This window comes from Plecotus auritus, assembly GCF_963455305.1.
Source record: "Plecotus auritus genome assembly, chromosome: 3".
Classification (NCBI taxonomy): Eukaryota; Metazoa; Chordata; class Mammalia; order Chiroptera; family Vespertilionidae; genus Plecotus; species Plecotus auritus.
Window position 1 is genome coordinate 92,058,441 of NC_137772.1, and position 12,020 is coordinate 92,070,460.

A 12,020-nucleotide genomic window follows, 5' to 3' on the forward strand; every position below is an offset into this window, starting at 1 on the left:
CAATACCCACCTGACACCATACGTAGCTTCTGCAATGTTATTGACTATATTATTTTTTGAACCATTAGTAATGTAATTCCAGCAGATAATCTCCTTTGTCTGCTGTTTGCATATGAAACTGGGTACAAATACTAGTAAGAAATTAGCTATTACTCTGAAGTGACAGAGTAGGTGAACTGAGTTAGGAGTGCAAAAGGGGTATCTCAGGAATTGACCCCAGAAAACATTCTAATGCTAAATTATTTCCTTGAGTGAATCAAAATGAAAATTCTAGTAATTGTATGCTAGTTGTATGTCTTTTGACTTTATAAGGGTTTGATTTTTTTAATTGAATCTTACCTAAAAGGTCTTACTTAAAAATTTCCTAGACCATTTTTCTACTGCAAGTAATCATTATACTCTAGTTATAATATACAAGGCTCAGCACCATAATATTGCATGACAAAGTTGTGTTGTAACCTTTTCTGAATTTTTAAATGTTAGAAGACATATTAATCACCAAATGTTGTGCACAGAAAATAGAAATTAAGGAGTGAGTATGTTATTACTATAGAGATATGGACAGCAGGTGAGGTGTTGAGAGTTAGAAGACAGAACTCTCCCAAGGGACTGGTTTCTTAGCTCCAGAGGCATTATGATGAGTTTTGGGACCACCACTTTGATCTTGATTAGAAACCTGACTCCTTGGTCTCTTAGTTTATAAAACAATAATCCTGAAGGTTTGTTTCAATCCTGACCTTTCTGTGATTCTGACTGGGAGATAAGATATTGACCATCTGTCTGTTTTCATATTTTAGGACCCAGATGAAGTGGTACCAGTTGGCCAGAGAAGAGCTTGGTGTTGGTGCATGTGCTTTGGACTAGCATTTATGCTTGCAGGTGTCATTCTAGGAGGGGCATACCTGTACAAATATTTTGCACTTCAAGTAAGTGGAAAAATACTAAGACCATTTTTACCTTTTTTTCATGTGTGTTAGAAAATTGATCCTAATTTGCTCTAAGCCTGCACTTCAGTCTGTGGCCTTTAGCCAGAGCGTTGGTCCTATTTTAAAGCTGTGTTTGAGTCTCCTAAACCTGTTTGCCCAGCCTTTAGACAGTCTTTTAGACACACAGAGGAAAACACTGGAGTACTTCTCTCTGCCTCTTTCTCAGTCATTACTTTCTCTAGAGAATTGTGTAACTTCAATAATGTTGAAGTAACTTAAGATGGAAATTATTTGAAACTTAAGTATTTAATAGTAATCCTAGTGGGTTAAGACAGATTTTTCTTCTGATTATAATTATCCCCTCTGTTTTGTGGTACATTTTTCTGGGTGATAATTCAGTAGGTTTATTGGTTTTTTTCTTAAGTAATCTTGGGAAATGAGCTTTTATGACTACCTCAAATATTTTAATATTAAAACTTAGAGTGTTGACAAATAGATTTTATTAGTCTGCCAGAAGATGTATAAATTTCATGCTCATTTTCTATATTTTTCAAGATGATGGCATATCAATAGACATTACTGAAATACCATTCAACCTTGTTTAATACAATTTTTATAATAAATATATTTAATAAAGGAAAACTCATTTGCAGTTTTATTGTCCAAAGATATTTGTTGTCTTAATATTTTGTTATATACTTCTAGTTTTTATTATATATGTGTACTTTTTGCAGTCTTTATAATGATTTGTGGTAATGTAATATTTTCCATTTAATTGTGATATATTTTAAGGAAAAATCAGACTGGAAATTTCACAAAAATTATCCCTCTTTTGGCTAATAGAAAAATTATTGAATCAGTGAATCATATTAAAAGTTTTAAAAGTATGCTCTTTCAGAAGAAACATTAATTTCTGAATATATTCTTTTATAAAAATAATGCCTACAAGTAGAAATAGGCCTGTGTGTTTCTTCAAACGTACTTATCACCAGATAATTGCCTTTATATTCTATTTCTGTGGACCACAAAAAGTAAAGGGAAAATCAGCTGCTTTTCTCCTTTTGAAACTTTTTTTTATAATACTTTAAAACCTGATCTTAAAGAATGTGTTAACTCTATAATTAAACTGTCTGACTTGTCATCTAAAAGAGTTTGCAAGCAAACTATTAGTTGGATAGATGTGGCAGCTTAAGTAATGCTTACACTTAAAAACCTGTCTCTTACTAAATTGCTGAAATAGTGTTTAAACTCTCTATAGCCAGATGACGTGTACTACTGCGGAATAAAGTACATCAAAGATGATGTCATCCTAAATGAGCCTTCTGCAGATGCCCCAGCTGCTCGCTACCAGACAATTGAGGAAAATATTAAGATCTTTGAGGAAGATGAAGTTGAATTCATCAGTGTGCCTGTCCCAGAGTTTGCAGATAGTGATCCTGCCAACATTGTTCATGACTTTAACAAGGTGAGCCAGATGTCCTGAACTGTAAAAAAGTGCAAGTTCTTTAATTTATGCTTTTTGTAGTTTTCCGTATTTCCTGATGTATTCTACTTAGAGTTTACTTTTTACTTAAAAAATTGAACTTGGGTTTCTTCTGTCCTACAAAATAAAAACTGTCAACATTTGATGGGCTCATTAATTATTTTTAAGTTCCCATTCTACATTTCCCCCAACTATTGAAAATTGTTAAGTGTTGCAGAAAAGTTGAAGTGAAAATACAGTTAATATCCTAAATTCTCCACATGGTTACAAAATTTTGTCATCTATCAAATTTTATTATATGTTTCATTTTATCATACCTCTTTTTCTCACTTTTAACACTTGACTCTAGATACATAAAGATGTTATCTCTTAAGAATGAGGACATTATCTGCATAACCACATAATTATCACATCTAAGAAAATGAACATAATGTAGTATTATTTAATATTTAGTTGATATTCAAATTCCCCCAATAATTTTTGTCCCAAGAATGTTTTGTTCTTTCAAACCAGGATTCAGAAGTTCTTATATTACCTCTAGATGTTAAATCAGTATTTATTTGCCATTTTGAACATGTAGACATATCACCGAACTTGGCATTGAATATTTATAAGCCAATTTGAAAAATTACTTACTTCAAGGTAATAAACCTTATCCAAAGCAAGTAGTAAATAATAATAGCTAACACTTACTGAGCTCTTAAAATCTAAATGTTTACATGGTTTAGTTAACTCATTTTAACCCTCAAAACCATCCTGTTGACAGTCTTTCTCAACCAGGGTTTCTCACCTGAACCACAAGAACACAGACAATCATTAAATTGACTGTTACTCAATTCTCTAAGGATATTAATTAACTAGGGGCCCAGTGCACGAATTCGTGCACCTTGAAAGGAACTGTGGGCCGCGAGGCTGCAGTGGGCACTGGGGCAGATCTCAGCCCATCCTCCACGCTCCAGCCCGGCCCCTCCTACCATGGCCCCTGGTCCCCTGTCTGCCAGCAGTCCTGTTCCCACTGCCGCCGCTCCCACACGCTGATGGCGCAGGCCCCACTCGTACCCGCTGATGGTGCAGAGCAATTGGGGCCGGCGCCAGCAGCGGGTGCGAGCAGGGCCGGTGCCGGCAGTGGGTGTGAGAGATGGCTGCTGGCCCCAATCGCCCCTCAGGAGCAGGGGGAGGGGGAGAAGCCCTGAGGGTCGATCGGTGCTAGTGCCGGCAGCCCTGGCGCCAGCAGCAGGTGCAAGTGCCTGGCGGGACTCCAGCGCACCGGAGCAAAGAATTTTCAGTAGCCACCAGAGGCTCGCCCTGATGACAGTGACTGGTGCCTCCCACCTTGGTCTGGTGCCCCCGTTCACCTGATCCACCATCCTGCCGCAGCCAACACCTGCCATGTTCCACACTCTGTCGCCTGCTGCCAATGCCCACCATGTTCCCTGGTGTTCAGCACACATCATAGCGACCGGTTGTTCGGTTGTTCCACTGTTCGGTCTATTTGCATATTAGCCTTTTATTATATAGGATAGGATACTATTCTAGATGCATAAGAGAGAAGTTCATTTTTATCTGCAATTGATGGATGCCTTGGAGGGCATTAGGGCTTGTAAATAATGGAACTAACTAAATCTCTTAATCAGATTATAGGTTATTTGCTGTTAATTTTAATAGCTTATTATAGAAACAAACCCCTGATAAGAATTTTATTTCCAACCTGGCCAGGTTGTTCTGTTGGTTAGAGTGTTGTCCTCATACTCCAAGGTTTCGGTTCAATCCCAAGTCAGGGCACATACAAGAATCAACCTATGAATGCATAACTAAGTGGAACAACAAATTGATGTTTCTTTCTCTCTGTTCTTTCCTCTCTTTCTCTCTCTAAAATCAATAAATAGATAGATAAAAAATTTTTAAAGAATTTTATTTCTTAATAGCAATAATTTTTCTTCTCCCATTACTACTTCCATTCTTATCCCAGCAAAATCTTGACTTATTGAAGTACACGTGATTTACATATTCTAAAGCCAACCCATTTTAATGGTATAAATTATTCTTAAAAGTCCAGCTTGTTGCCTGAGTTATAAATATTAATCTAACAAAAAATGTATCTTTTTCTTCCCAGAAACTCACCGCCTATTTAGATCTTAACCTGGATAAGTGCTATGTGATTCCTCTGAACACTTCCATTGTTATGCCACCCAGAAACCTACTGGAGTTACTTATTAACATAAAGGTATACAATTTTGAAATATTTCTTATTAATGCTACTGCTATAGCATCTTGGAATTTCTTATTGAGAAACTAGCCCTAAAGGAGCCCATTTTACTGAAATATAGCTGTGAGGAACTAGGACTCATGGTTTTTTTCTTGTTTATTTTTTTCTTCTAATTTTGAAACTAAATATGTAACTTTTAAAATTATGCTTAAGTTTTCAAGGGCCAGAGAATAAATAGAAGGCTTTTAAGAAATAAAATCTGTTACAACTACTCAATTCTGATGCCATGGACAATATGTAAACAAGTGGGCATGACTGTTTTTCAATAAAACTTTATAAAAACAGATGGTGGGCAGTAGTTTGACAGCCTCTGTTCCAACTATAATCTGTAAGAGTTTTGTTTATTTTCCTTGTCTGTTCAGTGTAAGCCTTGAGATAATTCACGTAATTTATTTTTTTCCAAATGTAGGCTGGAACCTATTTGCCTCAGTCATATCTAATTCACGAACACATGGTTATCACTGACCGCATTGAAAACATTGACCACCTGGGTTTCTTTATTTATCGACTGTGCCATGACAAGGAAACTTATAAACTGCAACGCAGAGATACCATTAAAGGTAATAACTTTTTAAAGTGCTGGCAGAAAAGTTTTTTGTTTCACTTCATTGTGTTAAGCTAGATTTAATATGTTTGCCATGAATGAGAAATAGAACTCTGTTCAATCACTATATAATATTTGTAGATTTCTGAAGAATCATCTTAACTCTAAATCCACTCTTTTTAGAGAGAGAGAATAGGTGAATGTGAAATCTCATTGCCTTCAGCTGCTGGAAAGTTTCTTTCCATGTAGTCATCCAGGCCAATGTTCCATCCTATTTGGTACAGCCACACGGCAAAGGGTGTCTAGAGAAGCTGTTCAGGTGTATGCTCAGGCATCTGGATTCTAAGCACATTGTTTTTCTTTTGGATCTTGTTGAAGATAATCACAGTCAGGTTAATACAAAGGATTTTGGCTGAAGAATTAAGAGCATTGACACAACTAATATAGCTTTGCCAAATCATTGAACCTTTGTTTTCTCACCTAAAAAATAAGGATAACAGTACCTCCCCATTTCCTTTCAAGATCATTATAAAAATAAAATGAAAGTACATGTGGCAGAGCTGTGGGAAAGCAAGAAGTGACATTCAAATACTAAGGTGTGATTTCTTTGGAACTGCGGCACCCAGTAAAAGTGCTTTCCTGGCTTTGGTTAGCATTTTTACTTACTTCACCTGATGAGTCAGTCACCTGAAATCTGCTGCTTGATTTCTTACATTTTTAAATTATCTTAATGGTTCATAATTTTTCTTTAAGGTCAGATTATGCATATAATGAGATTCTCTCTCTTAAGTCTGAAGTTTCAACAAATCACCACCACAGTTAAGATATATTTCTAAGTTATACATATGGCATTATTATTGTTACTAAGATCTGTTAAGACATTTAGTTCAGAAAAGAGAGAAAATTATTTTCTTTAATGTTAAAAAATCAAGCTATAGAATGGAATATAGAGTAGAATATTTTCATATGTCTAATAACTATGTGGATTAATGTGAATATTTATGACTAAAGAACCAAAAATTTAACAACTTTTCCCTTCCAAACAGGTATTCAGAAACGTGAAGTCAGCAATTGTATCACAATTCGGCATTTTGAAAACAAATTTGGCGTGGAAACTTTAATTTGTTCTTGAACATTCAGTAAAACATGGAGAAAAACTTAATCTCACAGCATAACCATACTCTTTGTATTTTGTGCAGTGATTATTTTTTAAAATCTTCTTTCATGTAAGTAGCAAACAGGGCTTCACTATCTTTTCATCTCATTAATTCAATTAAAACCATTTCCTTTTAAAAATATTTTCTTCTTTCCAAGTGTGGTGTCTTTTATCTTTGAATTAGTAGTTGTATAAAGTCATAAATCATAATACACTTCACCATATATCTTAGATAGAGAGATTTTATGTTTTAACTATGCATTTTCAGAGGAGTGATTATCTAAAGGATAGTCATATAAATGCATACATAAAAATGGACCATTGTGACTTATTTGTAGTGGTTAGTTGCCCTGCTACTTAGTTGTTAGAGCATTTAAGCACACAATTTAATTTTTCTCTAATTAAAATATGCAGTATTTTCAGTGTCATATTTAACTCTTTAGAGTATAATTTCCACCTCAGTGTTTTAATATCGTAGGCATCTGCTGTAATAATATTTTAGAAAATGTTTGGAATTTGAGAAATAACTTGTGTTACTAATTTGTATAACTCATATATGTGCAATGGAACATAAATATCACAAAATTATTTGACTAAAGGCCTGTGTGTTGTTTTTCCCATATAATAAAAACAAAAGCAATTTGGTTCTTTGTATCTTAAGATATATTCCATGTAAAGGAAGAAACTATTTTTAAAAAAATCTAGTTCTCTATATGCAGTGAGTAAAATAGATTTTTTAAAATAAGCTTTTAAAATAACTATATACTTCATTAGTACTATTAAAGTAATACCTAAGACTGAACCTTGAAAGTTGCTGTTTAATACATTTTAAAATAATTCTTTTGTATTTAATGGAAGAGCTCTTACTAAACCTAAAATTTCCAAGTAGCATAAAATACAGAGCTTTTCTGATACTGTCTCCTCACAAGTGGAATGCTTTGAATTATAGTGATGATTTTTAAATCTCTAAGGTTGCTTCCTATGTGAAATAATTCAGAATCCACCACCATTTAAAATACCTAAGAATAATTTTGTTGCAGATTTTCAGGACGAAAAAAATCATTTCTGAATTTAGGAAGTCAGAATTTTTAAAGCTTCACAAACCCATAGAGGATTTGGCCTAGAAACCAATTCTAGTTCAAAAGGATGTTATTTGCTTCTTGGCTCTTGGTTTCATTTCAGTAATGTAAGAGCTTTAGGCCAGCCAGTCAGTTATTCAGGGGTTGAGAATTCATTTTAGAAGAGAATGTTTTGATAAAATGAAAAATGCTTTTCCCTACCTTCCAGGCTCTAAAATTTCATGGTATTTTAGGAAGCTATGAACATTTAAGAGCACATTAATTCATTCTGAGCATCCTTTATATACTCAGCACGAAGCATTAAGCTTTGAAGATACATCTCTAAAGAAGACCCCTGCTGCCTCATTGGACACTCACAAACTAGTGAAAGGGACTGATGAATAACAAACTAATTACAATACAGCTGTGATCAGTACTCTAATGGGGAAGAACAGATCCAAGAGTTTAGGGAGCATTTAGGAGGGACAGTGAGATTTTTTGATTGTGAAGTACATGGGACCATGTCATGCACTTAATGCATGCCATCTGAGGACTTCAGTAGGTAATGGGCCCACTATTAAAGGTTTGTATTTTGGAAGGAGCATTTTCGTTTCTCTTTCCTACTGATAATAGTAATGCTATATTAGGATACATGAACTGCTATAACAATTGCAACATCTCAGCAGCTTCATAATATTCCAGTGTGGCAGGCTCCACGTTCCCAGGGATCCAGACTTCTCCACTTTGTGACAGTGCCAGCTTTAAATCTCCAAACTTGCCATGGGAGGAGACGAGCTAGAATAGTAGATTCTGCAGGGGTTTGATGGTCAGGCCTGGCAGGCATACATCACTTTCCATTTCCATTGGCCAGTACTCAGCCAAACCATTCTCAGCCAATGGTAAGGGAGATGGGAAAGCGTAGTCATGTGTTAGGAAGAAAATCCAAATGATGTGCTGAGCACATAGCACTGTCATTGCCACAAATGGACATTACAGATGAATGAATGAATGATAAAATTAACTAGAAAAGAAAGGTCACCCAGAAAAAATCACAGGAAGATTTTGAGTGTTTTTAATAACCTATGTTATCCTATATAATAAAAGCCTAATATGCTAAATTTCCAACTTTCATTCGACCAGTCGCTATGACGTGCACTGACCACCAGGGGGCAGACGCTTCAACTGGTAGATTAGCTTGCTGCTGGGGTCCGGCCAATCGGGACTGGGTAAGATGGGCCGGACATGCCCTGGAGCCCTCCCGTAGTCCCTCCCTGACCAGCCAACCTCCCGTGGTCCCTCCCCAGTCCCAATTGTGCACCGGTGGAGTCCCTTGACCTGGCTTGTGCCCTCTCGCAATCTGGAACCCTCTGGGAGATGTCAGAGAGCCAGTTTCAGCCCCATCCCCGCAGGCCAGGCCAAGGGACTCCACCGGTGCACAAATTCATGCACTGGGCCTCTAGTCCTATATAATAAAAGGCTAATATGCAAATCGACCGAACAGCAGAACGACTGGTTGCTGTGATGTGCACTGACCACCAGGGGGCAGACACTCAATGCAGGAGCTGCCCCCTGGTGGTCAGTGCGCTCCCACGGAGGGATCGTTGCTCAGCCAGAAGCCCTGAGCTGGGCTCACGGGCTGGCTGGTGAGTGCCGCAGCGGTGGCGGGAGTCTCCCCTGCCTCTGCGGCAGCGCTAAGGATGTCTGACTGATGGCTCCCGGACTGCAAGAGGGTGCAGGCCGGGCTGAGGGACCCCCTCTCCAGTGCACAAGTTTCATGTACAGGGCCTCTAGTATTACTGTAATAGCAACACGCTCTTGGTAGATTTGGAAAAAGACAAGGAAAAAAGAAGTTGTGTATTTCCTACCATCAGCTCACTTGTTTTTTGAGGTTTGTCGTTATTTTGGTATGTACACTTGATTTTTTCTATTTGTTGTCTTTATATTTAAAGTGGGTTTCTTATAGACAACATGTAGTTAGGTTGTGTTTTGAGTCACTCTGACAATCTGTCTTAATTGGTGCATTTAGAACATTGACATTGAAAGTAATTATTGATATAGTTGGATTCTTGTCTACCATATTACCGTTTTCTATTTATTGCCCTTATTTTTTATTCCCATTTTTGTCTTTTGCTCTTTTTCTGCCTTTTGTGGTTTTAATCAAGCATTTTATATGATTCTATTTTTTCTCTTTTCTTAGTATATCAATTATACTTTCAAAAAAAACTTTTTGTACCCTAGCCTGGTGGTTGGAACATCATCCCATACACCAAAAGGTTGTGGGTTTGATTCCCCATTAGGGCACATACCTGAGTTGCTGGTTCAATCCCCAGGGCATGGTCAGGAGGCAGTTGATTGATGTTTCCCACATCGATGTTTCTCTTTCCCTTTCTCGTTCTCTGAAATCAATGAAAACATATCCTCAGGTGAGGATTAAAATAAACAATATTTTTTTTTAGTGGTTTTCCTAGAGTTCACAATATATAGCTTCAACTAATCCAAGTCCACTTCCAATTTACACTAACCACTTCATGGGTAGTGTACCTTATAACAAAATAATCCTAATTACTTCCTTCTGTCCCTTGTATCATTGCTATCACTCAATACACACATATACAAGCTTATGGTGTATACACAAAATATATACATAATTTAATACATTGTTGCTCTTCGTGTTTTATCTGGGAAGTGTAAGTATTTTTCCTTTGCTTTTTTTTTTTTTTTAATTGTTTAAAGTATTACATATTTTTCCTTTTCCCCCTTTGCTTTTGAAGGATAATTTTGCAGGATACAGAATTCTAGGTTGGTGAGTTTTTAAATTAACACTTCAGATTTCAGTCCACTCTCTTCTTGCTTGCATGGTTTTGGAGAAGTTGAATGTAATTCTTATTTTTCTGCCTGTATAGCAGGAGGTGGGGGAACCTTTTTCTGCCAAGGGCCATTTGGATATTTATAACATCATTCACAGGCCATACAATATTATCAACTGCATTTAATTGACTCATTCCTAATACCTTGGCGGGGCCAGACCAAATGATTTCATGGGCCTTATATGGCCCTCGGGCCAGGCATTCCCCACCACTGCTCTTAGGTAAGGTGGTTTTTTTCCCTCTGCCTTCTTTTAGGATTTCTAATTTAATTTTTATCTTCTTTGTAATTTGAAAGTTTCTGCTCCTGCGAGTCTCTGCTTCCATAAGGGGTGACTCCCTGTACTCTGACTGTCTTTCTGAGCCATTTGCCCCCAGGTCTGCCCTTCTCTTATGGGTCCAAGAAGAGTTGTTGATTTTTCAGTTGGTTCAGCGTTTTACTTGTTAGGGCAGAGTGGCAACTTCTAATCTCCTTATGTTTGAAAACAGTGTATCTCTTTTAAAACATCATTTATCTTCTATTAAGTCAAATAGGGTTTTTATTCCTTACATATTCATTTCTCTTTACACACATGTACATACACATACAAATAGGTCCTGATCTCATACTCCCAGTATAGTTACAGGGCAAATTTTAGTTCAGTCAGACATCAGAATTTATATTACCATGACAATATTCAGCTCAAAGCTAAAAAAGGGTACTGTGGTACTCCATTTTTAGGCTAATTACCTTTTTTTATAATCTTAATAAATTTAATCATAAAAATTTAAATCTCTATTAGATTGAGTACTTATTCATCAGTTTTTTTTCTTTCCCAATACTGAAACATACCAATTCTCTTTGTAGACCTCCCTTAGAGCTCTCAGTCCTGCTTCACTCTGAACGGAAAGCTTTTGTAGCTTGTCCAGTGTGTCATTTTGACCCCAGGTGTTTTCATGTGTGTGGGGGGGTGGAGGGGGGATTGGTATACATTTTTTTTTTTTTTTTTTTTATTGAGGGAGGAAGGGAGAAGAGAGAGGAACATCAATGTGAGAGAGAAACATCAATCTGTTGCCTCCCAAATACACCCTGACCGGGGATCAAACCCTAGGTATGTGCCCTGACCAGGAATCGAACCTGCAACCTTCTGGTGCACTGGTCAACGCTCCAACCACTGACCCACACCCGCCAGGGCATACATTTTCAGTTGGCTTCTTAAGAAAGTGTTTTCTTGCCCTAATCAGTTTGGTTCAGTGGATAGAGCGTCGGCCTGCGGACTCAAGGGTCCCAGGTTCGATTCCGGTCAAGGGCATGTACCTTGACTGCAGCCACATCCCCAGTAGGGGGTGTGCAGGAGGCAGCTGATCGATGTTTCTCTCTCATTGATGTTTCTAACTCTCTATCCCTCTTCCTTCCTCTCTGTAAAAAATCAATAAAATATATTTTTTTAAAAAAGAAAAAAAAAAGTGTTTTCTTGGTATTTAGATGACAATTCAGACTTCCAGTCTGAATATGGGAAATTTCTAGACTGAATATGTATAAGACCCATTTTTTCATTCTAGAATTTTTTGAGATTGTTATGCCTGTGTTCTCATACTTCATAATGATGTTCCTCATCAATCTTCATTTTTACAGCTTATGAAATGTTATTTCCTCAATAATTTCTCCCATTCATTCTTTCAGGAGTTTCTATTAGTCTATTGGACCTCCTAGATTGATTCTCTATGCATCTTTGTTTAACTA

At 36.9% G+C, this 12,020-nt stretch overlaps 1 protein-coding gene across 1 annotated transcript in view; it reads left to right on the forward strand.

Annotated features, from left to right (window-relative positions):
- Positions 1-7,029, forward strand: part of ITM2B (integral membrane protein 2B) — a 32,052-nt gene extending 25,023 nt beyond the window's left edge. The window contains exons 2-6 of the mRNA XM_080661752.1: positions 798-926; positions 2,185-2,391; positions 4,523-4,633; positions 5,085-5,235; positions 6,266-7,029. Of these exons, the coding sequence (XP_080517878.1) occupies positions 798-926; positions 2,185-2,391; positions 4,523-4,633; positions 5,085-5,235; positions 6,266-6,351 (684 nt within the window). The 3' untranslated portion in view covers positions 6,352-7,029. The remainder of the gene's footprint in view (positions 1-797; positions 927-2,184; positions 2,392-4,522; positions 4,634-5,084; positions 5,236-6,265) is intronic.
- The last annotated feature ends 4,991 nt before the right edge of the window (positions 7,030-12,020 follow it).